General features: G+C 42.0%; 1 protein-coding gene across 16 annotated transcripts in view; it reads left to right on the top strand.

Moving 5' to 3' along the window:
• Positions 1-23,050, top strand: part of stxbp5l (syntaxin binding protein 5L) — a 241,215-nt gene that overhangs the window by 131,419 nt on the left and 86,746 nt on the right. For all 16 annotated transcript variants that reach the window (XM_055870514.1, XM_055870513.1, XM_055870527.1 and 13 more), the window contains exon 5: positions 16,982-17,116. In XM_055870514.1, the coding sequence (XP_055726489.1) occupies positions 16,982-17,116 (135 nt within the window). The remainder of the gene's footprint in view (positions 1-16,981; positions 17,117-23,050) is intronic.

Below are 23,050 nucleotides of genomic sequence, written 5' to 3'. Positions count from 1 at the left end.
GGGGTATTAGGCACACGTGAAAAGGTGGTGTTAACTTATTCCAATAGTAATGTTTTCACATATGGAATTGAAAATTCTGTAATGCCATTCTCTAAAAAGGTAACAGCCTACTTGAGTATAATAATTAAATTGTGTTAAAAATAATGATTTCTTATTTCTGAGCCATCCATTCTTGAGTGTTACTGCTGCAGACACACGCCTCTCTTCTTCATATGTTGGTCAGTGACCGTTGGAAGAAGTCCAGTGAAAAGAACAGAGAAGTTAACGCTCCATGTCTCCTTATTTATATTTTTTACATTTTTTAATATAGAGCTATTTTATGCATTGAACACTTAACTACTCTTCTACGTTAGAATGAGATTGAGTGTCTGGAAAGAGCTGCGCTGTTAGAGTTAATCAGTTAACTGAAGTTAGCTTTTTGGAATTTTAGTGCACAATTTTTTCATTGCATTGTCTGAAAACGCTCAGAATCCACTAAATAAAATTAAAATACATAATCTATACAGTTAAAAACAACAATGCGATGACAAGACAAGTTTATCAATTTACCTGATTTTGCTCAGCGTTACTTCAGACAAAATCTAAACTGCAATATTCTTGTTGTGTAAAAAATCTTCAATTACAGCTCAGTTTGAGCAAATTATGAATTTACGATTAATCGTGATTCAATGACATGGTGACATTTTGTGTTGATTTCACGTTGAATTCACATTAGTTGGCAACTCAACCAAATGTAAATCAAAACTAGACGTTGAAAGGACGTCTGTGCCCAGTGGGTAGCTACTTATATTCCTTCAAGGTTACCCTCGGTATGAAAGCAGATAATAAGATACGAGGTATGTCATTCAACCCATCTCACTTACCGAGAATAGTGGATGTCAGTTTTCAATTAACAGGTCAAGGGAACTGTCACGTTGAAGGTGGTGTAAAACCTCCACTTACACACATGGGGTTAATTGTTGATAATGCACAAAGTTCACAGGAGTTATGGCTGTGTTTGAACAGCAGTAAGTTATATCTGAAAGTGAAATACACTTCTGGAAGGCAGGGACTTGAATCGAGTCACAACCAGCTGCTCACCACCACCACATCTCATCACACACATCAATAAACCTTGAGAAACAGACAACACTTTTAGATTCCACTGAAAATCCACCAGAAATCCCTCTGAAATGTTAATCTAGGTAACAGTATCTTTAAATCATAAAGCTACTTTGTGCACACTCTTTAAAATGCTAACGGTTTAGGGGTACGAGTGTGATGGCCTCCTTAATGGCCACTAAAATGCTACATTTAATCCCTTTTAGGCCGTGACAGAGAAACTTCCTTTGAGTCATGGTGTGTCTCAAGGCTCCAATGTTGAACATTTAGACCAAGAGTCAGACCCTAGAACACTACAACACTCATAATCCACCTGGTCTGTATTGGGTGGCCATTTTTCTCTCAAATCTACCAGTAATCTCCAAACACTACAGTCCCCAGAAAGGTAAAATGCTGGCTTTGTCGTAGCCATTTTGCGTCCAACCCAATAGCTCAGTTACGGTCTTACTTAGTGGCATTCCAGCTCAATGTTTTTGTGTTGTGTTCGTCAGCCCTGTATGAACCCTTGTGTGTGAGTGATGTTTAACACTCACTGATACCCCATGTGTAGGATTAAAGGGATGGAAAACCCTCTGGCAGACAACTCTTTCTTTCTCGCTAGTTCTGTCTCCCTCCATTCCCATATCACAGAGAGCCAGACAGTCCTCAACCTTTGCCTAGTAATTGCCATTAAAGTCGTTTAAACCTGAGGAATTGAATTACCTTTCCTGGTGATAACTGCAGTCTGTGTGACGACGGGGAATTGCAGAGCAGGGGGAAGGAAGGTGTTTTTAATAGATTTCCACTAGCCACCCAGGTGGGAAGTACATGGGTTGCAAAATGTAAAATGTCCGGGCATGATCATTCCCATCACCATCATATAGTACATTTTCTGTGATGGCACTGATTACTTCTGTTATGACGCCAGTGTGTCTTTTGGTCAGGGAATTTTCACATCATGCAGATGCTCTCCAGTTGTTTGTGTGGATTTCAGTAACAACATCTAATCAAATCAAAGCTTATTGGTTGTGTACACAGATTTGCATAACAGATGTTAGTGCAGGTGCAGAAAACTGCTTATGTTTCTCACTCCAACAATGCAGTAATATCTAGCAATGCAATAAACCCCAAAAAATACAAAAAATATCAAAAAACAAAAAATAGATGAAGAAATATCAGAACCAGCAATATCAGAGTCTGGAATGTATATTTACATATACACGGAGTGTACAAAACATTAGGAACAGCGAGGTCCATACAGAAATGGTTTGTCGAGATTAGTGTGGAACACAGGAGGCTGCTGAGGGGAGAACAGCTCATAATAATGGCCGGAACGGTGCACATGGAATGGCATCAAACACCTGGAAACCATGTATTTGATGTAGTTGATACCGTTCCACCTATTCCGCTCCAGTCATTACCATGAGCCCGTTCTCCCCAATTAAGGTGCCACCAACCTCCTGTGGTGTAATAAACTTGACTGGCCTGCACAGAGCCCTGACCTCAATCCCATGGAACACTGACTGCGAGCCAGGCCTAATCGCCCACCATCATTGCCTGACCTCACTAATGCTCTTGTAGCTGAATGGAAGCAAGTCCCTACAGCAATGTTCTAGCATCTAGTGGAAAGTCTTCCCAGAAGACTGGAGTCTGTTATAGCAGCAAAGGGGGGGACAAACTCAAATTTAATGCCCATGATTTTGGAATGAGATGTTCAATGAGAAAGTGCCCACATACTATTCGTAATGTATTGTATTTTTAACACCTATATTGGGGTGTTATAACACATCTGATGATATCTAACACCTATATGGGGGTGTTATAACACATCTGATATGATCTAACACCTGTATGGGGGTGTTATAACACACTTGTCAGAGACACCGATAGACAGCTGATTGAGAAACTGTTGAGCGTGAAAAACCCAGTAGCTTTGCAGTTCTTGAAACAAACCGGTGTGCCTGACACCTACTACCAATCCCCCTGTTCAAAAGCACTTCAATATTTTGTTTTGCCCATTCACCCTCTGAATGGCACACGTACACAATCCATGTCTCAATTGTCTTAAAGCTTATGAATACTTATTAAACCTGTGTCCTCCCCTTCATCTCCACTGATTGAAGTGGATTTAACACCTGGATTCACCTGGTCAGTCTATGTCATAGAAAGAGCAGGTGTCCACCATGTTTTGTATCCTCAGTGTATGATACACCAAATAGGCAAAGTGCAAGTAATGAACATTAAGAATGGTTCTTGTTTTCCATTTCTTTCTCTCGTTTTACTGACATTCTGATCTAATGAACTGAATGAATGCCTTTCCTCTATAGGGATTGTAGGAATGTTAATAAGCGAGCCTATAATGTGTACGCTGAATTTTTATTTGGCAAACGGATCTAATGAATTGAACGAAATGGTTCGATATGGCTTTCCTTTGTTTTATTCGACAACTGCCAACTTGCAAAGTGAGACGATAATGAGCCGCTGTATACAGACTTAGTGAGATATACTCTACATGGAAGAGGCTTAATCAAGCTAGTCGTCTTGATAACTTTTACATTACCATGTAGTTTACCAATAAAATGATCTGACGGTGTCACGCCCTGACCATAGTTTGCCTTGAATGCGCTGGGAGGGTGCAGTCCGTCCTATGCCTGCGCTCCGCTCGTGTCGGGCGAATGTGGGAGTGGAGCCCAAGGTAGAGGTGCGCGTAGTAGGCACTAGATCTCCAGTGCTCACCTACAGCCCGGTTCAACCTGTGCCTGCACTCTGGAGGGTCCGGGCTTGAGTAGTTATCCAGCCTGGGGGAGTGGTGCCAAGGCTGCGTACCAGAGCTCCAGTGCTCCCCCACAGCCCGGTCCTTCAGGTGTCTCCTCCAAACACCAGGCCTCCTGTAGGTCTCCCCAGTCTGGTGGGTCCTGTGGCAGCCCCACGCACCAGGCTGTCTCTCCATATCCTCCCTACAGGTGCGCCTGTTTGTCCAGCGCCGCCTGAGCCGCCCGTCTGTCCAGCGCCGCCTGAGCCGCCCGTCTGTCCAGCGCCCTCTGAGCCGTCCGTCAGTCAGGAGCCGCCAGAGCCGTCCGTCAGCCAGGAGCCGCCAGAGCCGTCCGTCAGCCAGGAGCCGCCCGTCAGCCAGGAGCCGCCAGAGCCGTCCGTCAGTCAGGAGCCGCCAGAGCCGTCCGTCAGCCAGGAGCCGCCAGAGCCGTCCGTCAGCCAGGAGCCGCCAGAGCCGTCCGTCAGTCAGGAGCCGCCAGAGCCGTCCGTCAGCCAGGAGCCGCCAGAGCCGTCCGTCAGCCAGGAGCCGCCAGAGCCGTCCGTCAGCCAGGAGCCGCCAGAGCCGTCCGTCAGTCAGGAGCCGCCAGAGCCGTCCGTCAGCCAGGAGCCGCCAGAGCCGTCCGTCAGCTAGGAGCCGCCAGAGCCGTCCGTCAGCCAGGAGCCGCCAGAGCTGTCTGTCAGCCAGGAGCTGCCCTTCAGTCCGGAGCTGCCCCTCAGTCCGGAGCTGCCCCTTAGTCCTGAGCTGCCCTTCAGTCCGGAGCTGCCCTTCAGTCCGGAGCTGCCCCTCAGTCCGGAGCTGCCCCTCAGTTCCCGGAGCTGCCCCTCAGTTCCCGGAGCTGCCCCTCAGTTCCCGGAGCTGCCCCTCAGTTCCCGGAGCTGCCCCTCAGTTTCCGGAGCTGCCCTTCAGTTCCCGGAGCTGCCCCTCAGTCCGGAGCTGCCCCTCAGTCCGGAGCTGCCCCTCAGTCCGGAGCTGCCCCTCTGTCCGGAGCTGCCCCTCTGTCCGGAGCTGCCCCTCTGTCCGGAGCTGCCCCTCTGTCCGGAGCTGCCCCTCTGTCCGGAGCTGCCCCTCTGTCCGGAGCTGCCCCTCTGTCCGGAGCTGCCCCTCTGTCCGGAGCTGCCCCTCAGTCCGGAGCTGCCCCTCAGCCCAGTGGGGCCCTTTAGTAGGGATGCCAGTCCAAGATTGGCGGCGAGGGTCGCCGTTCCTAAGAGGCCACTAAAGCGGGTAATGACTATGGTGGAGTGGGGTCCACGTCCCGCGCCAGAGCCGCCACCTCGGATAGATGCCCACCCAGACCCTCCCCCATAGGTTTAGGTTTTGCGGCCGGAGTCTGCACCTTGGGGGGGGGGGGGGGGGGGGTACTGTCACGCCCTGACCATAGTTTGCTTTGTATGTTTCTAGGTTTTGTTTGTTCAGGGTGTGATCTGAGTGGGCATTCTATGTTGTATGTCTAGTTTGTCTGTTTCTGTGTTTGGCCTGATATGGTTCTCAATCAGAGGCAGGTGTTTGTCGTTGTCTCTGATTGGGAACCATATTTAGGTAGCCTGTTTTGTCATTGTGGGTTGTGGGTGATTGTCTAAGTGTAGTGTTTTTGTGTCAGCACTATTATTCATTAGCTTCACGTTCGTTGTTTGTTATTTTTGTATAGTTTCGTTAAGTGTTCTCTGTGTTAATAAATATCAAGATGAACACTTACCACACTGCATATTGGTCCTCCGATCCTTCCAACTACTCCTCCTCAGACGAGGAGGAAGACGAACGTGACAGACGGTGAAGTGGACATACTTGGTTTTTATATCCTTAAAGTAATAAAGGCACTTACTACAACACATTGTTACAGAAATGAGGGGCAGCTCCGGGAACTGAGGGGCAGCTCCAGAAATTTTGCAAAAATAGATACAATCTTGCTACCATGGAAAGTTAAATATCTCTCTATTTGTGGAAAAATGCCGTAATTTTTTACTCATATCCCAGTTGACCTATTTACTTACGGCCTTGCCCACGCCGAATGATTTGTCTTTTAAATTATTTGAGCAAACATATTTCACTTTATTTGGAATGGCAAGCCAAACAATTTTTTTGTTGTCATTTATATAATGAATATGAGTTCGGGAGGGAGCTAAAATTATTAAACATTAAAGCATTAAACCTTTCACTAAAAGCATCAGTCATAAAAAAGTTATACTTAAACCCAAACTGGTTCTCCAGTAAGAATGCCTCATCCCTTGTTCAAAAATGGACTTTTTCTCTTTATCCAGATTACAACCTCTCACTTTCAGTTAATGGAAAAGTGAACTTTTTTCAAATATCACCCTTTCTAAAACAAGCCATATAAAGCTGGTTGCAATTCCAGTTTCATCCTGCAGAAAATACAGAACAAATATTACAACAAATAATATGGTACATTTAAATATGCTAATTGATAAACAAAACTATTAAAGAACTATAAAAAAAACTAAAAAACATGTTTTTTTATCAATTAGCATATTTTTGCATATATATATCTACATAGTTGCATATATTAGCAACTGGGACTGAGTAGCAGGCCGTTTACTCTGGGCACGCTTTTCATCCAAACGTGAAAATGCTGCCCCCTATCCATAAGAAGTTTTAACTTAATATCTTCACTGAAAATTATGAGTATTTACATTTTGCTCCCCTTTTAGCTGATATTTAATCAATGCAGGCAAACTTTTAGCAGGCTATTCATACTAAGTCAGTTGTCCCTGCCCCTGTTGCATGCATGTCTGCACAGTGTTATATTTTCACAGCTTACTGTCAGTAAATATTGTACAGTAAATATTGGACTACATGAGAGTTGCAAGCCTGCAAAGGTTGAGTTATTTAAAACTTTGAACTGGTCGATTTGGTTTTGGAGGTGTGTCGTTACAGCAATTGCGCAGGGTTGGTTGTGGCCTGTGGATGTGGGGCCCAATGTTCATGGGGCACAAAATCCCTGGCGGCGCCCCTGGCTGTACGGTATCTACCTAGATGTAATGTATATCAAAATATCACATTACTTTATTCTTGCTATGTACAGTACTGTAGAAAAAAAGTGCAATGTATGTAAAATGTGGGTAGAATATACATGTAAAAAAAAAAATGTAGTAGTGGGTCAATTTTGCTAAAAAAGAAAACTACAATGACCATAATCCATTGCACATCTGCTTGTCCGGTCTGTGTTATTTTACGCCTGCTACAGAAGAGACTGAAGAATGCGTAATTGTGAGGGGATATAGAGAGCAGCTCTTGCTTCGCAAGGTACAGTATCTCAACTTGAAAATACATGATCTAAGTGATTGATATTTGGTATTCAGGAGTGATAAAAGTATGCCTTATTTTCTTTGAAGAACTACAAAATAGTGATTTTTGTCAAACAGCGTAGGCAGCAGCTCTAAAGAGATGAGATTATGACTTGGAATTAAACAATAAAGTAATAAAATAAAATAAATGTAATATACACAACAACTGAAATATTTTGTTAAAGTAGAGTAATGTGAATAAATTATGGTTATTAAGTGATAAGCAGTAATGGGCAGTCACTACCATCATGGGACTTTTGTTAATTGTTTTATTCTGTGTTGTTACAGCATTCAACTCACTAAATGCATAGTGCATTTAATGTATTTTTTTTTTATCGAAACCTAAATAGAAAACTGTAAATATTTTTTAAATAATCAAACTGAAACTGAACCGACCTTAAAAAGCACTAATTGATCAGCACTAATTGCTAGTTTGTTTGTACACGTCCATGTTCCCAGTCACCTTGCTGTGATTAAATGCAGTGGTTCACGCTTTCAGTTTTGTGTGAATCCTGCCATCTATACAGAGTTTTTGGTTTGTATAAGTTATAACCGTCACAGTAGGAACAACAAACTCTATGCACTGCCTGATGTACCCAGTCACAAAGTCAGTGCATACGTTGATACTATTCCCAGAGGCGACCCAGAACATTTATTGGTCGGACCAATGTTGAATAGTCCTTACCATGCATGCTTCCAGTTTAAGTTTCTGCCTGTAGCATCGAGTTGTGATCTGATTTGCAGAAGGGAGGGTAGGGGAGGGCCTTGTAGCCGTCCCGGAAGGGAGAGTAGCAATGATTAAGCGTGTTATCGCAGTGTGTAGCACAGATGTGTTGGTACAAATTCAGGAGCATTTTCCTCAGATTTCCTTTATTAAAGTCCCTAGCATTGTTATTCACCAGGCTGGTGAGTGACAGAGTTGTTGCAGCAGTATTGCCTTGGAGGAGTTACCTTCTTTAGTTTTGATCTCTAAGAAGTAGAGGTAAGAAGTGATTCTATCAAAACAAAATAAGCTTCTATTTACCCTCTGCTTGTCACTGTCTCTCCTCCCCTCTCAACCCCTTCATACTCGCCTCTGCTCTCCTCTACTTGACTTTCCTGAGATATTTTACACTGTGAGAATAAGCTTTCTTAATTTAACGTTTGTTTTGTAATGGAAGGTTTTTGGGACTTGCACCCAGACCTCCAACATCTGAGAAATTCATGATCATGAAACCACCCCCTAGATTCCGAGAAGTACGCTGGTCGCCAGAGATTATCCTGTATAAAGTTATTCTCTATGCTTCTCGGTGCCTGGCTGAGACACTGAATTCCAGGCATCTCAAGAGCCAATTAGAATCTCACACCGCTGAGCTGAATAAAGGGGACGCAATACTCTTGGGAGGAGAGATAGCCTTTGCTCTCCTAATGCACATGGATGAAAGCTTTTCGCTCTGAAGTAGGGCTTTTATGAAGGTTTGCCAATTAATGTGTCTGAGTGTTTGGAGTGTGTGTACGTTTATTGATGTCCTTTCACGTCACTGTGTCTGGGTCTATTCCATAAAAAAATAGCTAACAGCAGGTTTTCAGTAGGTTTTTACTTGTGATGACATATTCTGTTTAGTCTGTTGGGCTCCCGAGTGGGGCAGCGGTCTAAGGCACTGCATCTCAGTGCAATCGGCATCACTGCAGTCCCTGGTTTGAATCCAGGCTGCATCACATCCGGCCTTGATTGGGAGTCCTATAGGGCGGTGCACAATTGGCCCAGCGTCGTCCGGGTTTGGCCAGGTAGGCCGTCATTGTAAATAAGAATTTGTTCTTCACTGACTTGTCTAGTTAAATAACGGTTACATTTTTTTTTCAAGTGTTTGGATTGTACACAGCACATACACACACACACACTCACACACACAGAGGAGACAAAATATGCATGAGTTCACAGGTGGCAAAATCACTTAAAAAGATCTTTATTCCTCTTACTCCTCTGGAATAACTATGGGGTGTCACTCCACAGTAGCATAAGTTATGCACCCTTTTTTTTCATATCGGGTCCATTCCGGTCAGGTCTGATTGTCCTTGGGTCCGTTCGGGTCCTGGACCAACTTTTTGGACCCGTGAAGACCTCTAGCACACATAGACAAAGACATGGATGGTGATTCACGAGCCAGCCACTGAACCCTTGGTTAGCTCTGTAACCACTCCTATGATGCAGTGCTTTAGCCCTGCAATACCCACAAATCACCTGAGTGTTGACTGGTAGTCATCTGGGAATCATATGACAGATAACTGAGAATCACTTGTGTGACACCTGAATATCACACACTCAGTCTGTATCCTCTTTGACGCTCTACTTGCAAATTGGCAGATCGATCTCCCCATGCTACATACAGTTTCTTTATCAGTCCATGACTAGTAATCCAAAATGGCCCGCTCCTCTCATTCTCCTCTCCGTGGGAGAAACTGAGACTGTTACAGAAACAGATGGGAGGTCATGAGGCATGTGGCCGAGATGGTTAGAGAAACAACATCTTCAATTAAATCTCTCTCTCCCTCCCTCCATCTATTTACTTCATTACTTATATTTGTTCCCCCAGAAGCTCCTTGGCTGCCCAGCCAGCTGGCGGTCAGTTCAACCCACGCCTCCTCCTGATTGATTGATAATTATGAGGCGCGGTGACGGCGCCTCGTCAAGCTGTCTGAGTCAAACAAAGCCTTTGACTTTCACTCCATTACACAGTCACCCTCCGAGACCTGTGCCAACCTTTTTATTTTCTCACCCTCCCTTGTTTCTGTTTCTCCGCTCCTAAAGTTCTTGATTTCCAGTGACATTTAAATTATGCAAATGGTGTGTAAATGAAAGAGGTCGTCTGGGCACCATCGTGAGTCTAATGGGGTTGTCTGAAATGGCCGCCTCCTAACAGCTGATTGCCTGAGTGGGGACTGAGTCATGTTTCTCCACAGCCAAGGGCTTTGATTTCAGTATAGTTTTTCTTATAGTTAGAAGGCTCAGTGAGTTATACAAGTTGGAGTACTTAACTTCACTTTGATTAGGGCTCTTGGGGTTCATTTTAGAAAGAAATGTCCTTTTATGTAACGATCAGGAGAAATATTAAAGGGGCAACAGTTGAACCTTGAGGAACTTCTAATTTAAGTAGTTGATTTTGTAGATGTCCATTATCTGAGTTTTTCTCCATATACTGCTGGGAATCAGATGTCAATAATTATCCTTGCCAGCTATAAGAACTGACACAATACTTACACATGTCATTGTGACATGCAACCTCACTCAACTTTCCTCTTTAGATTATGCTGCTGATAGACTTCTGGCAGCAAATCCTCGGGAAAGTGTGAAGTCAAATATAATCTTCCCCCGTTCTCTCACACACTTCCTCTCCTGCCTGTGGAGTGGGTAACAGGTGTGCTATCTCGCTTTATTAGCTGGGTGCTCTGCCATATATGACAATGACTTCAAATGAAATCCCAAGTTCAAGAACATTGGGAAATGACGGCACTCCAAAATCTTTAAAAAAAAGACGTCTGATGAAGATTATGTGGCTGAAACACTTCTTGCAGCAAAGCTGGTGAAAGCGTGAAGTCAAATATAATCTTCCCCCATTCTCTCAAACACAGACGCCCTCTCCTGCCTCTCCCGGTTTACCATTCCCCTCCCCCAGCACACCCAAGAGGTCAAAATCCTTTTTGAATTGTCTTCCATCTCATTTGTCTCCTATCTAATAATCCTGCGTCTCCCGGGTAAGTGGAAGTGGGGTGGCGAGGAATGGGGCCCGCTCATTCTCTCTCCTGGAGAGGTAATCAGCATAGACAGGAGAGAATTAGTGTGTTGATCTGTATTCCCTAGTTATAGTGCTTATAAACATGATGGATGCTAATGCAGACTGAATGACTGTATGAACACCCCACCGCCACATAGAAGCCTACTTCTGAATATATTACATGACCCCACCGCCACATAGTAGACTACCTCTGAATATTTTTTACATTTGTACATTTTAGTCATTTAACAGACGCTGTTATCCAGAGTGACTTACAGGAGCAATTAGGGTAAAGTTCCTTTGCTCAAGGGCATATCGACAGACGTTTCACCTAGTCGACTTTATTGCAAGACTGCAACGCTACATAGAAGCCTACCTCTGAATATATTACATGTTACATGAACACCAAGCATGACTCGCTATCAATGGTTTATTGATTGAATAATAATTACACAGCTGACGTAGTATATTATGCACAACCTTATGTGTGAGTGAAGTATGTTTGTACACAGGGCTCTAAATAAAATAAAAATCATTGGTAGCACTTGTGCTCCTAACTTCGGAGCACCACACAACATTTAGGAGCACCAGAAACATGGTTTTTATTTGTTATTATTGAGATATAGCCTACGTTGGGCCTATATGAATCCTACGTACTTATTGCTGTGCCATCAAATGTTTGCATAAAGCTACCAGGTAGTTAGTAGGGCAAAAAATCTCATAAAGATTTTTTCAACCAACTATTGCGATATATTTTAGATTAAAACACTTGGGTCAACTGTTGGAATCATAGAAATATAATGATTATTCTAATTATATGTTTGATGTTCTTTGGCATGACAATTAATGAAAAAGCCAGGTAGGAGTTATGACAAGGTAGGAAGCAAAGTGTTGGTCAGTGTTTCCCAGGGGAACCTAATTACATTTGAACAGAGTTGCATTTAGACAAATATTTTAGAACAGGCTATCTAATTCAGAACATCCCGTTACACAAACACCATGCTGACCCATACCGAAGACCAATATATTGACATACAATACCAGTCAAAAGTTTGGACACACCTACTCATTCAAGGGTATTTCTTTATTTGTACTATTTTCTACATTATAGAATAATAATAGACATCAAAACCATGAAATAATACATATAGAATCATGTAGTAACCAAAAAAGTGTTAAACAAATCAAAAAATATATATATTTGAGATTCTTCAAAGTAGCCACCCTTTGCCTTGATGGCAGCTTTGCACACTCTTGCCATTGTCTCAACCAGCTTCATGAGGTAGTCACCTAGAATGCATTTAAATTAACAGATGCGCCTTGTTAAAAGTTCATTTGTGGAATTTCTTTCCTTCGTAATGCGTTTGAGCCAATCAGTTGTGTTGTGACAAGGTCGATGTGGTATACAGATAATAGCCCTATTTGGTAAAGTCCATATTATGGCAAGAACAGCTCATATAAGCTCAGAGAAATGACACTCCGTCATTACTTTAAGACATGAAGGTCAGTCAATACGGAACATTTCAAGAACTTTGAAAGTTTCTTCAAGTGCAATTGCAAAACCATCAAGCGCTATGATGAAACTGGCTCTCATGAGGACCGCGAGAGGAAAGGAATACCCAGTTACCTCTGCTGCAGAGGATAAGTTCATTAGAGTTAACTGCACCTCAGATTGCAGCCCAAATAAATGCTTCACAGAGTTCAAGTCACAGACACATCTCAACACCAACTGTTCAGAGGAGACAGCGTGAATCAGGCCATCATGGTCGAATTGTTGCAAAGAAACCACTACTAAAGGACAGCAATAATAAGAAGAGACCTGCTTATGCCAAGAAATATGAGCAATGGACATTAGACCGGTGAAAATCTGTGCTTTGGTCTGATGAGTCCAAATTTGAGGTTTTTGGTTCCAACCGCGGTGGCTTTGTGAGAATGGTTGAGATTGCCACTGTGTCTTCTTATTGTCTCGGCCTCAGGCATATATCACAGTCACAAGGCATATGAAGTAACAAGTTATAGAGCAAACAACGCAGTTATCACAACACATACAGTATGTTGTAATCTTGTTGTTTTTCTGGCTTCCCCAGGGATGTTACCCATGCACCACTTATGCTCAACAGTTTCCTATGTGTATCAAAAACTGTCCACCACCCAAAGGATTGACACAACTGTGGGAAGCTGTGGGGCCAGCATCCCTACATAACACTTTCGACACCTTGTAGGGGAAAGGAAAAGGGGATACCTAGTCAGTTGTAAAACTGAATGCACTCAACTGAAATGTGTCTTCCGCATTTAACCCAACCCCTCTGAATCAGAGAGGTGCAGGGGGCTGCCTTAATCGACATCCATGTCATCGGAGCTCGGAGAACAGGGGTTATCTGCCTTGCTCAGGGGCAGAACGACAGATTTGAACTTTGTCAGCTCTGGGATTCGATCCAGCAACCTTTCGATTTCTGGCCCGATGCTCCTACCCGCCAGGTTACCTGCCGCCCCTGGGAATATATTATAATACATGACTTTCCCTTATGGGGATCTACATCAAATCAAATCAAATCACCAGTAGTAGCAACCAGTGTTAGCACTAACGTTTGCTTTGCCCTAGCTAGTGCATTTAGCTAAATGGAATTTAGCTAGCTAATAAGCAATTAGCATTAGTGATTGGCATTATTTTAGGCACATGCCAGCTTCCTTAAACTAACTTGCGTTTCACGGGGAGCAAGATACACAAACTAATAGTATAATAGAGAAAACTTGTGGATTCATATTTAGAAGCAATGTGGAAAGCCGCATCGTTCTTGTTTTGCAATAATATGTTGCGTGCATGAATTGACAGCATGCTGAGAGAATAAACAGCATGGAGGAACTGTGTGCTGCCTGCTTGAGATCCAGGGGGTGGGGCTTGGTGTGTGTGGCACAGGAACTGGAAGCAAGCGTCTGCAGGTGTCAGCCTGTCTTGTTTGAGAAGCGTTGAGGGAAAATAGCATTACTCATTTATCATTTTTACAATCTTATTTTAGTTGTACTGGTGCTCCCAAAATAAAACAGGTCGCACAGCAAAATACTTTGTTGCATATGTGACCAAATTGGTCGCACTTTAGAGCCCTTACTTCATACTTTCAAGTGAGAAAATGACACGTCCAAATGGAGCCGGTAATGCATATAATCAGATGCGTCGTATTACTGCAATGTAACGGAACAATAAGCAAATACACAAATACACATGGCAGTGTGATAGAGAGAGAGAGAAATGGAGCTTGCAGACGGGATAGCACTTGCCATGATAATTGCTTTCAACTGGTTGTGTCTGTGTTTTTGAGCCCTGGGCTCAATAGTTCAGAGAGATAAAGAGGGGAGAGTTGGGGGAGAGAGGGAAGGAAGTAAAGAGGAGATAACAAGTGAGAGACAAAAGGTGCAGGGCATTTTCTATCACAATGATACTGATGATACTGACCACTTGTGATTAGCTTCTGTTTGTCTCAGGGTAATGATGCGTGACTTATTTATGACTGCTGCCTAATAGGTTGAGGAGGAGGAATAATTAAAGGCCCAGTGCAGTCAAAAACGTGATTTTCTGTGTTTAATACAGTATATATTTTCACACTATGAGGTTGGAATAATACTATGAAAGTGTGAAAATTGCGATAATTTCCTTTTAGTGATATACTGGTTTCATGCAGGATTTACGGTATTTTTTTGCCTTGTTTGGCCAATGTTTATAGGACTCCGTTACAAACAGGCCAATGTTTATAGGACTCCGTTACAAACAGGCCAATTTTGACCACATTCTTGCCTGCATACGCCTTTTAAAGCTCCTGTGCCGTCATGCCGGTGACAAGTGTAGTGGTGTGCAGATATGGGTGGGCCTCTATTTGAATAAATCAATTGAGAATAAACACCATAAAAAATGAGTCTATATTTAATTTGTTTAAGCAAGTCCTAAGAAACATAAGACTAATAAAATATATTATCAGAAGAAAAGAATGGTATATTTTGACTTTAATTAGACCTATGTTACGGTTCTGTGCAGCCATGGCTGCGCCATCCAATTGAAAGCAATAGTTAGTTATTTTGTTAATTAAACAGACAAGACACACCTACCCGATCACAGTCAACACACATATATTTTATAGTAAGTATATAATGGAATATAACAGAATAAAATAATATTTTTCCCACACAGCAACACGGGGAAGTACGTGAAACCACTGCCATATAAAACGGCCATCCTTTTTGGATCCATGGTTCATCTCTGTCCTATGTACACTTTGTGTACACTTTGTTTGGGAGCAGGTGTAGAGATCTATCTTCATCATAATCGCAATCCTATTTTCAAAAGCATGTGAGTCTCCTGTTCATATTTCACAACCTCTGCAGGCTTTTGGAGTTGCATAGGCTATACACGATCGAGCAAAACAATAGGCCAACTCTTGATTTAGGCTACATTATTGCATACTAAATGTTTCTGATCAGTGATATATGACCCAACTAATCGATGAGCCATACCACTTCCACTTATTTGCCCAGCCAGAAGCCATTTACTCAAATCGCCTATACAGACAGAGATTCAGTGAAACACAATCACATTGATTGATTATCAAACAAGTCAGCCTTTTGGTCGGGAGTAGGCCTAGGCTACTACCTAACATGGCAAAATGTTATAATAAACTAGTCAAGATCAACTAGTCAAGATGATCATGAGCAGCACTCACCTTAACTTAGCTAACATTCATTTCCCCAGCCTAATTGTAGTCTAACTAATATCCAAATGGAGATTCAGTGAAAACCGAAATCAGACATTGAATGATTTATCAAGACTAGTCCGCACGCTTGTCCCAATCAAAACTGTGCTGAAATGATCAGGTAGTTGACAACACTATGCATGGATTGAATGACTTTGGGAGTTTTACTAAGTAACGATTTGATACATGCCTTCAATTGCATTAGCCTTCTTTATTCCAATATCTTCGTCATTCTGTGCTATTTATTCCCTCAGTAATTATTTATGGATCCATCCATTATTGGTTAAGGAAACAGTGTATGCTTAGTGGTGGGCTATGCCAATTTTAAAACTGCCAGAAGGATAGTAAAACTTGCGCTACCTAGCAACCATCAAGAGTTTAACAGCATAGTATGTGCCAATGCCAACTTAGCAAGTTTCATACTAAGCCGTAGGCAGAACTTTACCGAAATGATCAAATAAAATAAAATGTTATTAGTCACATGCTCTGAATACAACCTTACAGTGAAATGCTTACTTACGAGCCCCTAACCAACAACGCAGTTAAAAAAAATACAGATAAGATTAAGAGATAAAAGTAACAAGTAATTAAAGAGCAGCAGTAAAATAACAATAGCAAGACTATATACTGGGGGATACCGGTGCAGAGTCAATGTGCGGAGGCACCGGTTCGTTGATGTAATATGTACATGTAGGTAGAGTTATTAAAGTGACTATGCATAGATGATAACAACAGAGAGTAGCAGAGGTGTAAAAGGGGGGGCAATGCAAATAGTCTGGGTAGTCATTTGATTAAATGTTCAGGAGTCTTATGGCTTGGGGGTAAAAGCTATTTAGAAGCCTCTTGGACCTAGACTTGGCGCTCCAGTACCGCTTACCGTGTGGTAGGTTGTTTGGAGGAAATAAACGTTTATGCTTTCATACTGGCAATACCTTTCAGATATGAAGAAAAAGCTAAAAAAGATTGATGATATGGTAAAGTTGGTGAAAAAACATCTTAGTATGAAAGGGATATAAGAGCCGGAAATTTGAGCCTGTTTAGGTGGGATGGAGTTTTGGGCTGCCTAGTGACATCAATTCGTTAATAGGCCAATAAGAAAGAGAGTTTCAAACCTCTTTGCCAATAACAGCTGGTTTTCAGTTTTCACCACCCCACTCAGACCAATCCCAGACAGTCCTAGCAACATTTTTGCTTGAGAAAATGCTCTTTGCTAAGAAGCAATTTTTCTTAATTTTTTTTACAATTTTAACTGAAAACACAACATAATCCCTACTAAATCCAAAACATTATATCAAATGTTATCGTATTTTAACGATGTTGTTTATTTTTCCTCCTCAGGATCACTTTTTGCCACCTCCCCTTCCAGAGTAAATGGCTGTACGTGGGCACAGAGCGTGGCAATACACACATCGTCAACATCGAGTCCTTCGTTCTGTCTGGATACGTCATCATGTGGAACAAGGCCATAGAATTGTGAGTTGAATCATCTAACATACACAAATGTTCAATAATCAATGATAACCTAATGATGACGACTACTGTAGGATGAGTTGAGAGCTGTTATGAAGTTCTTGTTGTGTGGGTGATAATATTATGAGGATTGTTGTAATGATGATGACCATAATGATGATAATGTTCTATTCTATACTGAGTTCACGGCAGTGACAATGGTCTTGTTGGGTGGATGATAATATAATGATCATGATGATGATGACAATGATGATGACAGTGACTAGCCAGGCAATTTGGGCCACAGAAGACCTGGTATTTAGTTAGTTGAAGCCATAGACCTATATTTACAGAGTTGGGCCAACTTTTTAAATGTTGAAAATTGTTCTGATTCCAGAAATTCAGTTACATAGCATTGTTTGAATATTCCCTGTGTAATGTTAATGAGAGTGCTAACATGGCTGCCATATAATTTTGTAGTGTAAATACATCATAATGCAGAAACCTCAATGTCCCAAGTAACTCTCTAAATACAGTTGAAGTCGGAAGTTTACATACACCTTAGCCAAATACATTTAAACTCAGATTTCACAATTCCTGACATTTAAACCTAGTAAAGAAAAAAGCTAAGAAAAACCTGTCTTAGGTCAGTTAGGATCACCACTTTATTTGAAGAATGTGAAATGTCAGAATAATAGTAGAGAGAATAATTTATTTCAGCTTTCATTTCTTTCATCACATTCTCAGTGGGTCAGAAGTTCACATACACTCAATTAGTATTTGGTAGCATTTCCTTTAAATTGTTTATATTGGCTCAAACGTGTCGGGTAGCCTTCCACAAGCTTCCCACAATATGTTGGGTGAATTGTGGCCCATTCCTCCTGACAGAGCTGGTGTAACTGTAACGGTTTTCTTCCGTTGGTGAAGGAGAGGACCAAAATGCAGCGGGGCTAGTGTTCAACATGTTTAATAAACAAAGTGACGATAACGTGAACACTATACAAAATACAAAACAATAAATGTGAAAACGAGACAGTCCTATCTGGTGCAGAACACAAAGACAGAAGACAACCACCCACAAACCCCAACACAAAACAAGCCACCTAAATATGATTCCCAATCAGAGACAACACAAAACACCTGCCTCTGATTGAGAACCATATTAGGCCAAACATAGAAACAGACAAACTAGACACACAACATAGAATGCCCACCCAGCTCACATCCTGACCAACACTAAAACAAGTAAAACACACAAGAGCTATGGTCAGAACGTGACAGTAACTGAGTCAGGTTTGTAGGCCTCCTTGCTCGCACATGCTTTTTTAGTTCTGCCCACAAATATTCTATAGGATTCAAGTCAGGGCTTTGTGATGGCCACTCCAGTACCTTGACTTTGTTGTCCTTAAGCCATTTTTCCACAACTTTGGGAGTATGCTTGGGGTCATTGCCCATTTGGAAGACCCATTTGCGACCAAGCTTTAACTTTCTACTGATGTTTTGAGATGTTGCTTCAATATATCCACATAATTTTAATTCCTCATGATGTCATCTATGTTTTGAAGTGCACCAGTCCCTCCTGCAACAAAGCACCCCCACAACATGATGCTGCCACCCTCGTGCTTCACGGTTGGGATGATCTTCTTCGGCTTGCAAGCCTCCCCTTTTTCCTCCAAACATAACAATGGTCATTATGGCCAAACAGTTCTATTTTTGTTTTCCTCAGACCAGAGGACATTTCTCCAAAAAGTATGATCTTTGTCCCCATGTGCAGTTGCAACCGTAGTCTGGCTTTTTTATGGTGGTTTTGGAGCAGTGGCTTCTTCCTTGCTGAGCAGCCTTTCAGGTTATGTCGATATAGGACTCGTTTTACTGTGGATATAGACACTTTGTACGTGTTTCTTCCAGCATCTTCACAAGGTCCTTTGCTGTTGTTCTGGGATTGATTTGCAATTTTCGCACCGAAGTACGTAGGAGACAGAATGCGTCTCCTTCCTGAGCGGTATGACAGCTGCATGGTCCCATGGTGTTTATACTTGCTTACTATTGTTTGTACAGACAAATGTGGTACCTTCAGGCATTTGGAAATTGCTCCCAAGGATGAACCAGACTTGTGGAGGTCTACAATTTTTCTTCTGAGGTCTTGACTGGTCTTTTCTGGAATTTTCCAAACTGTTTAAAGGCACAGTCAACTTAGTGTATGTCAACTTCTGACTGACTGGAATTGTGATACAGTGAATTATAAGTGAAATAATCTGTCTTTAAACAACTGTTGGAAAAAGTACTTGTGTCATGCGCAAAGTAGATGTCCTAACCGACTTGCCAAACTATAGTTTGTTAACAAGAAATTTGTGGAGTGGTTGAAAAACGAGTTGTAAAAACTCCCGACTTCAACTGTACATGGCTCTGGTTGAAGCTGTCGTCATAAGCAGCACCTGGTATGCTGACCTGAAGGAACAGTCATACAGTGTAACAATAATTTATAAAACCAGTAGTGTTTGGATGATTGGATGAGCAGCATTCCAAGCTGTGCTATATATGCCGGCTAACAGTTCCATCTGAAAATGATCACCCTGCCTCCATAAGAATATCATGTTCATGTTACTGTCCCAATCATTTCTTGTATTTATCTCAACTCACACATTATTTCCTCTTCTTTCCAGCCTAGCATTTAGTTTGGTACAACAGGGGTTAATATAAGACTAGCATTTAGTTTGGTACAACAGGGGTTAATATAAGCCTAGCATTTAGTTTGGTACAACAGGGGCTAATATAAGCCTAGCATTTAGTTTGGTACAACAGGGGTTAATATAAGCCTAGCATTTAGTTTGGTACAACAGGGGTTAATATAAGACTAGCATTTAGTTTGGTACAACAGGGGTTAATATAAGCCTAGCATTTAGTTTGGTACAACGGGAGTTAATATAAGCCTAGCATTTAGTTTGGTACAACAGGGGTTAATATAAGCCTAGCATTTAGTTTGGTACAACGGGAGCTAATATAAGCCTAGCATTTAGTTTGGTACAACGGGGGTTAATATAAGCCTAGCATTTAGTTTGGTACAACGGGGTTAATATAAGCCTAGCATTTAGTTTGGTACAACAGGGGTTAATATAAGCCTAGCATTTAGTTTGGTACAACGGGAGTTAATATAAGCCTAGCATTTAGTTTGGTACAACAGGGGTTAATATAAGCCTAGCATTTAGTTTGGTACAACGGGGGTTAATATAAGCCTCGCATTTAGTTTGGTACAGCGGGGTTAAAATAAGCCTAGCATTTAGTTTGGTACAGCGGGGTTAAAATAAGCCTAGCATTTAGTTTGGTGCAACGGGGGTTAATAAAGCCTTGCTGTCTGCGTGTTCTACCTCAGAAGCAATGTGTCACTTTTTTATTTCGATCTCTGTACCATACATAGAGTGAACGGTGCCCAGATGAGACGAGACAGTCAAAATCACATACTGTATCAACATCATGATCATAGACATATCCAAATGACAATAGAAAAAATCTAAAGCAAACAAAAATGTAGACTGGGTTAGCTATCTAGCAAGTGACAAGAACGTTATTCAGCCTGCACAGCAGATTTGTTTAGAACTGAGGACCAGTCCTTTTGCATAGAAAGTATTCAAAAAGAATTGAAGACCAGGTTGCGTCTGTAGCAACATGATCAAAAGCGCTAACAACTAGATTTTTATCCGGACTATATCATCTGGTGGAAGAATTAAATTGTATGAATTGACATATCAAAATAACTTTTTAATGAAAATATGTAGTTCATTGTTATTTTAATATGTTGGTAAAAATGTTATGAAGGCAATAAGTCCCGCGAGGCAGTGCTGTGTCCGCTATCGCGTCGGGCCGAACAACGCCATTTACCTGTGACTGTATTCATGACACAGCACTGCCTCTTGTGCCTTATTGCTTAAGTATTAGACACAAGTGGTTCTGTATGGCTCAGTCAGTATAGCTGGACACTTGCAATACCAGGGGTCTGTGGGTTTGTTTCCCGCTGGGGCCATACTTACATAAAATGTATGCACACATGACTGTAAGTCGCTTTAGATAAAAGCATCTGCTAAATGTATTATTATAAGTGACATGTCCAGACAGAGCCTTCAGACACCCAGTCCAATGAGTCTCTTCCCTGTCACACACAGGAAGTCTGTTCTGTAGGCTTCATTCACCTACGCTTTGTCCCTCGGGTGTTAGTCTGACATGCCCTCCACTGTAGTGTCAATCACGCTTCACTCTAGTCCCATCCACCGAGGCGGCTTTGTGCCTTGACTTGACAGTGTTAGCCAAAGTAAGGAGACTGGATTTCAATGGTTGGGCCGTCTGTCAGTCGCTCCAATGGCAGGCTCAGGAGTCTACCACTGGGTAGGAGCTAACCAAACATATATCCGAATCCTCCTGCTTAATTGGAATGTATGTTAATTATTATCACATATCATACCACAACATTGTCGAGTACTAGTTTCTGATTGGCTCATTTCTAGTGTGCATCATTTATCTGTAATCCATGGCAATAACCAACAGTGTTGTCAAACATTCATATGTTTGGCTACCTTTGAAATCAAAAATCTAATTGAAAACATTATTGATATTGTTCAATATTCGATTGGTTTGGTTAGCTAAGCTAGCATGTCTGTTTGTTTAGTTACCAATGCAACTACAACAGCTATCTAGTAAACTTGCTAGCTACTTCAGTTGATGTTGAACACAGTTATATTGGCAAAATAACACATTTCTAGCTGCAAATGTGGTAAATTATAGCCGTGGTATAAGAGAGATAACCGACACAGGGCTTCATGCGTTCTCTGAAAAGAATGTAACTCTACAGAAGATTGGTGCCACTCCACTGTGCGTTGTGGTGCATACCTTTCACATCGTGCATTATTTTCCAGAGAGCGCATAGCACCTCGTTGATTATCCCTTACATGGTCGTCAGCAGTTGTTGACGTTGGTATCATTAGTATGACCTTTGAGTCATTTAGCAGACAGTCTTATCCAGAGTGACTTGGGTTGAGTGCCTTGCTCAACACCTAGTAAGCTTGAGATTTGAACCAGCGACCTTTCGGTTACTGGCCCAACGCTAGCCCTTGTTCTATCCTAAAACCTCTTACACTGCCACGGCAACTCATTTGTCAACTAACCCTAGCTGAATGTTTGGCAAACTAACTTTGCTCACTACACCATGCCAGTGTTAGATCGTGCTCATGCAATAACTACGACTACTTTTAACATGCGTTAAGTGGATTTTAAAGAGTAGTTCAATAAAAGTTGAACAATAATGTTTCGTCCTCATCAACGTGTTTAAACAGAGCCAATGAAGCCTGCATTGTCTGACTGTGCTGAACTGCTTTCCACTCAGTATGTATGAAGATGAGTCACACACGCACGCACGCACGCACGCACGCACGCACGCACGCACGCACGCACGCACACACACACACACACACACACACACACACACACACACACACACACACACACACACACACACACACACACACACACACACAGTGCTCCTTCACAGGGAAAGCATCAACCATGCCTCTAATGGAAATGAACTGCAGAGAGGAAGGAATGAGGTTTGTTTTTTCCCTCTCAGTCATGCTCGAGGACGGAGGTGGGTGAGGAGCTGATGTGTGTGTGTGTGTGTGTGTGTGTGTGTGTGTGTGTGTGTGTGTGTGTGTGTGTGTGTGTGTGTGTGTTTCCGTATGCGATTGGTGGAACTAAATAAAACTTTGCACAAGTATTAAATTGGAACAGCAAAACCCATATCCCCAATGTTTATTTTCATGACATTTACCATATGCACTTTCAGGCTTAAAGGCCCAGTGCAGTCAAAAATGTGATCCCCTGTGTTTAAAAAAAAATATGTTTCCACACTATGAGGTGTAGGAGCTGTTTGAAAAGCACCTGAAATCTCAATCTGTTTTGGTAGGAGGGAGTTTT

The sequence above is a fragment of the Salvelinus fontinalis genome, chromosome 19 (assembly GCF_029448725.1).
Source record: "Salvelinus fontinalis isolate EN_2023a chromosome 19, ASM2944872v1, whole genome shotgun sequence".
NCBI classification, from domain to species: Eukaryota; Metazoa; Chordata; class Actinopteri; order Salmoniformes; family Salmonidae; genus Salvelinus; species Salvelinus fontinalis.
This window is presented reverse-complemented; position numbering and strand designations above follow the sequence as displayed.